This window comes from Hoplias malabaricus, chromosome 9, assembly GCF_029633855.1.
Source record: "Hoplias malabaricus isolate fHopMal1 chromosome 9, fHopMal1.hap1, whole genome shotgun sequence".
Classification (NCBI taxonomy): Eukaryota; Metazoa; Chordata; class Actinopteri; order Characiformes; family Erythrinidae; genus Hoplias; species Hoplias malabaricus.
In genome coordinates, this window is record NC_089808.1 from 18,074,918 (window position 1) to 18,080,404 (window position 5,487).

At 37.8% G+C, this 5,487-nt stretch overlaps 1 protein-coding gene across 1 annotated transcript; it reads right to left on the reverse strand.

The window, feature by feature from the left end:
• Window positions 1-360: 360 nt before the first annotated feature.
• Window positions 361-4,326, reverse strand: LOC136706818 (aquaporin-1-like). The gene is made up of 4 exons (XM_066680466.1): window positions 3,907-4,326; window positions 2,116-2,277; window positions 1,591-1,671; window positions 361-928 (listed from the first exon to the last, which is right to left on the reverse strand). The coding sequence occupies exons 1-4, from the start codon at window positions 4,273-4,275 to the stop codon at window positions 749-751; spliced, it is 792 nt and encodes a 263-aa protein (XP_066536563.1). The 5' UTR covers window positions 4,276-4,326; the 3' UTR covers window positions 361-748.
• Between the last annotated feature and the right edge of the window lie 1,161 nt (window positions 4,327-5,487).

A 5,487-nucleotide genomic window follows, 5' to 3' on the forward strand; every position in this document is an offset into this window, starting at 1 on the left:
TGTAAATGTTTTGCAATATGATCTAAAGTAGTAATATAAGATGAACAGCTGAAAACTGAACAGCAATCAGCCGGCATGGTGGCGCACGCAGCAGGTAGTGTGACAGTCACACAGCTCCAAGGGCCTGGAGGTTGTGGGTTTGATTTCAGCCCCGGGTGACCTGGGTGAGTTGGTGTGTTCTCCCGTGTCCGCGTGGGTCTCCTCCGGGTGCTCCCGTTTCCTCCCACAGTCCAAAAACACACGTTGGTAGGTGGATTGGCAACTCAGAAGTGTACGTAGGTGTGAATGTGTGTGTAGCGGTTACAGATAATGAATGAATGAATGAACAACAATCACTAAGTGTTTGTAACTTAAGGCCCTTTATTTTCTTTAAAAAAGTGAAGAAACAGCTTTATAGTGCACTTTTAATAACAAATATCCAAAATCCAATAAGCATTTACATAGAAAATTGTTCAAACAACAAGGGACTAATTAAATCACTAACTAAAATTACACAATTCATAAACTTTTTAAAGAAAACTGAGAAAATGGAGGTGCATACTAAATACTAAGTAAGTAGAAGTTCAAACAGAAGAAAGGTGAGCTGAAACTAAACTTCTTTTGAACAACTACAAGAGAGGCCTCTGGGTTTTCATTTGTCAAACATTTGCATTTGTCAAAAACTTAATGCTTTTATCTCCCAATGGATGGGGACAGATATTTACAGATGTTTAAGGCTTTCTGTAGAATGTAACTCCACTGTCTTGTTTCATTTTGATGTCATCTCCACCACAGGGATATCTTCTGTTCCATTGACATCGTAATCGGTTGGGGGTCCACTCACCAGCACCCGGACACGCTCTGGGAAATCTTCCGTTTTGGGGTACAGCAGGAAGTCATAGATCAGTGCAGCGGTCACACCCCCACACATAGGTCCTACCCAATAGACCTGTGGGCAACATGCTTAAAATTAGACCTGCATTAGGCTAAATTGCATAAAACACCAAAAGAGTTGTAGTGTCCAGGATTCTAGACTATGGATTAAGTCTAGACTTGGTCTAAATAGCTGAGGCCATCAATAATTATACACTAGAGGGCAATTTTGACCAAGTGCTACATATATCTTTCACAACATTAAATGATTAAAAACTAAATGCTAAAAACATTTCCCTGGGCATGGATTACATCCAGCGTTGCGTTGCATTTTCCTTTAGTTATTGGATTTTAAGGCTGATAAATATCAATGAGCTCTGCTATCAATGAGCTGTAGTTGAACCTAAATCTTCAGCATGATTGGGCAGAGCTAAACTGCTGAATATATATAATTTTGTTTTAAAATGTTGTTCCCATGTATACTGACAGACTGATTTCTTTTTTAAAGAACAGCACAATTGTGAATGGAAAATTTTTACTCAAAAGTAATCAATTTGGACTGTTTGTCTTTGATTTATGGCTTGGTCTCTTGAAACAATGTCTGTTACTGAGTAACTTTTCACTTACTTTCTGCTTATCATATGATCCTGAATAGTTCATGGACTACTGTGTTATATGTCTGATTATGGGGTGTTCTCATAGAAATAAAGTTTAAAGTTTTAAAAATCTGATTATTACCCAGTGATTTTCAAAATTGGTGAGAATCATAGCAGGCCCAAAGGATCGAGCTGGGTTAATCCCACATCCAGTAAAACTGATCTGTAAAAAATAGAAAAGAAATGCAGAGATGATTACATAGTGATAAAAGACTGAAAGCCAGTAAGCATAACAAAAGAGGCTGTACAGCATTCTGCACTTTATCAAACATGGGTCCATTTATATAATTACAGTAGAGTACATTTGTATGCAAATGTTTGAACAGTTCTTGTTAATTTGGTAAAAATTTCAGAAAATTCCAGTTAAAAATAGAATTATTTTCACATTATTACACTCTATTTCTATTTATGCCCCAAGTGTAGCCTTTTGAGGATGATTTTGCCCCCCCCCACACACACATATGTTAAATGTGCATTCAAATGTAAAGAAATATTTTCCCTTTAGAGGATATGTTTACATTTTTTCACAAAGAAAATCAATAAAACATGTAACATTGATAAAATTCAGTAGTTTGTTGATGAATGATACAGTTTTTAGAATACTCACAGCTGTCAGATGTCCCAGGCACACAGAGAGGCCAATGGCCAGGGGGACGGAACCCATCACGTCCCGCCTCCTTTTATCTGTGGTTGCCAGGACACAGAGCACTAGCTGGAAGGTGGCCAGCAGCTCCACGCCAATGCCCTGAATGGGACTGATCTTATTAAGCTGGGAAGATAAAAACAAAAACACCAATATTATACTCATCATACTACAAAATTTAATTCAAAGTGTTGTTAAAAAGGTTTTTTAGTCTCTCCAATATTCACAGTTATTTGATACATTCTTCATAGTAAGCAGTATAGTTAATAACCACATGATACACATTTTATGAGTATTGATTTTCCTAAGTTTGGCAATCATTTGGTCATACATTCCAGAAGATAAATAGGAAAAAATTAAGATAATTTCATATGATTAAATTTTATGTTCTCAATTTAAAAATACATGCTGAGTTAAGGTTCATAATTAATGGAATAATTTTGATTATAAGATGAAATTATGCTAAAAATATCCTATGTACAAAAACTTTATGAAAATGAGGCAAACAAATTGATTTCCTTTTTAATAATTTCTTTGAGAATTTGATAGCATTTAGTTTTATGAATATTAATAAGGGTGTGCTCTAAAGTTGGATGAAGTAAAAAAGGCCTCTACAATTTGTTGCAAATGTATTGGATATTTCTCCATGCCTCCAGAGAGCACCGCTACCCAGTGTTGGAGGGCTTTATACCCCTCTAGCTCACACTTGCCAGTCCCATTTGTAGATAAGCTCCTGTTAGAACCACTGTATAAACAAGAGCTGATTGTCAAACTTCCATGTCATTGGACAGAAGGGTAGGGCAGCAGGACTGTAATCAGTGAGGTCAGTAGAGCTTCTGAACCAAGAAGATAAGTTTATCATCCAGCAATGAGGCCTTCCTTACTGTACTCAAACATCTATGACATAACTCATAGGCCCAGGTTAACTTCTAATTTGTGCTCAACAACAAATAATCTGAGCGCAAGACTTGTGCATATATATATATATATATATATATATATATATATATATATATATATAGCTAAGGATCATTTACTTGTACTGTCACTAGAGGAGTGTCACTAGAGGAGCATTATGGAGAAATGAAGGCATTTGTATAATGGCTAGTGCTTTACTTTGCTCTTTGATCATATGTGGCCTACTGAAAACTTCCCTAATGACTGCAGAAGTCTTTCAGCAGGATGCCAGCTGCCAGAAGACAAAATATCATCAGCATCAGTTGCAGGAGAAAACAAATCATTCATTCAGCTCCTACTGATTCTGAGACTTAGATTGAAAAGTATAATTTAAGCAGAAAATTAATTGGTCCTCACTCTGACATTCTGTGTTTGTCTGCTGTACTGCACCAGACTCCATTCCTCAAGAAGATAACAAAACCTTCATAAATCTGTGCAGTGCAATGTATAAATAATATAAAATAATATATAATGTCAAATGATATCTAACATTTATGAAAAGCAACACTAAACATTAGATTCATTCTTGTCTCTCACCAATGTTTCGGCCACATTTAATAATTTTTTTTAGCTATATTTCAGTCCGGTCCAGTTACCCTATGGTGTAAATTACAGTGACAATTTGCCTGATTTTGCTTATTTGGAAATTACATTGCAAATGTAAGTCAGTTCTAAACAGTCTTTAAATATTATTTTACAATTTTTAGTACATTTTATGTAAGTGCTTCTCAGTTCTGATAAGTTTTTGAACAGATTTGTTCAGATCTGGTTAGTTTTGTTCATGTTATGCTCACTCACCGTATTGAGCCCCAGTGTGCTGTTATCGTTGGAACGGACTCCGTAGACGATGCCACTTGCCATTGTAGCACCAAGCATTTGAGCAAATATGTAGAAGATAGCTCGGAGGAGACTGATCTGACAGCTAACCAGCATGCCTAGGGTGACTGCTGGGTTCAAGTGGGCTCCACTGATGTGGCCCAGAGTCTGTGCCAGTGTAGCGATTGCCAAACCAAAGGCCAAAGCCACTTTCACCTCCTGGTCCGGATTACTGTTATTTGTGTTGCCAATGGCAGCGCCAATGCTGAGGAAGATGAAGAGGGTCATCCCCACTAATTCAGCCAGAACAGCCCTCCAGAACCCTTTACTCTTCAACTCCTTCAAAGCCATGATGACCACAGAATGTTACTGTTTGCTTGATGGCGATGGGTGCGTAACTGAAGCCCCTCTGTCAAAAAGACTACTTTTATAGGAGCTGTCCAGATAATGAAAGAATGGGAGGGGCATCACAGAGAGAGAGAGAGAGAGAGAGAGAGAGAGAGAGAGAGAGAGTGAGAGAGAGAGACAGAGAGAAGGGGGGGGGGGCGTGACGGAAGGAAGGGCAGAGCAAATTAGTGTGAAATCCTGAAGGCTTTTGTTTTTGTTTGCTTCCACACTGCTACCCTCTCTGCTTCACTCATTGATTTCTCTGTTTCAGGAAGTTAGATGTTACTTCAAATGTTAAGCTGGTACTAAAATGTTTGGCTATACTGATATTCAACATTTCTTACTGTCTTCCTCTGAAGAAGGGTTGATTGTAAAATGTATTTTTTAAAAAATCACACACACACAAAAAAGATTTATCACCTCAGCCTATCAGTTTTTCCATGTTGGTTTTCTTCCCCTGTAAAAACTAAAGAATTTGAAGTACAGTTATATATAATATAACTAAATATACTTAAATATTTTTCCCATATAGGGATTAAAAGTAGTCCTGCCCTTTCAATGGAAAACCACAATTCAAAATGCTGTGTAGTCCATGACTAGGCTTAATTCCTCTCTGGGAAACCATCCCATGGTGTTTCCACTCTTTTCATTTATCAAGGAGTGCAGTATATGTGATTCATCTGCAATTTGGACATGGAGTGGAGAGTTTGGGGGTCTCCTCTCTGCTCTGACTGCAGCTACTGTGAGACTGCTCACCTGTGGGTATTTTTGGACAGGGAAGGGGCTCACAGCAGCACCCGCTGCGCATTGGGTACTGTAAATGCTGAACAATATGTGCTTTCACATCTAAGTCACTAGAATTGTCGCTAGTCACTTTTTTGAGTCTCTAGAGGGGTCAAAATACTTGTTAAATATAGTGACAAATGCTTGTGGACTTGTTCAGATTTGAATAAAGTGTGGAGTTTAATTTTGTATTTTTCCTTAAAAATGAAAGTTTTTCTTATTGTTTATTTAATGGGGACCAATCTAGTGCCCAGATTGGTGCCTAGCCGGACTAATACTCTTTTGTTGTAATAGGAGTCATCTCTGCCCATGGCAGATGACTCAGAACATTCTGTTGTTTCACAAGGGCAGGGAGTCTATGTCTGTTTCCAATTCAGAATGAATATCTTTTAG

Bases quoted from the DNA above. Each gene is read 5' to 3' on its own strand.
- LOC136706818 (XM_066680466.1), bottom strand. From the start codon at position 4,275: ATGGCTTTGAAGGAGTTGAAGAGTAAAGGGTTCTGGAGGGCTGTTCTG. The intron at 2,278-3,906 runs GTGAGTGAGCAT...TTATCTTCCCAG, and splicing joins GCACACTGGGGCTCAATACG to CTTAATAAGATCAGTCCCAT. The intron at 929-1,590 runs GTAATAATCAGA...TGTTGCCCACAG, and splicing joins CCAATTTTGAAAATCACTGG to GTCTATTGGGTAGGACCTAT.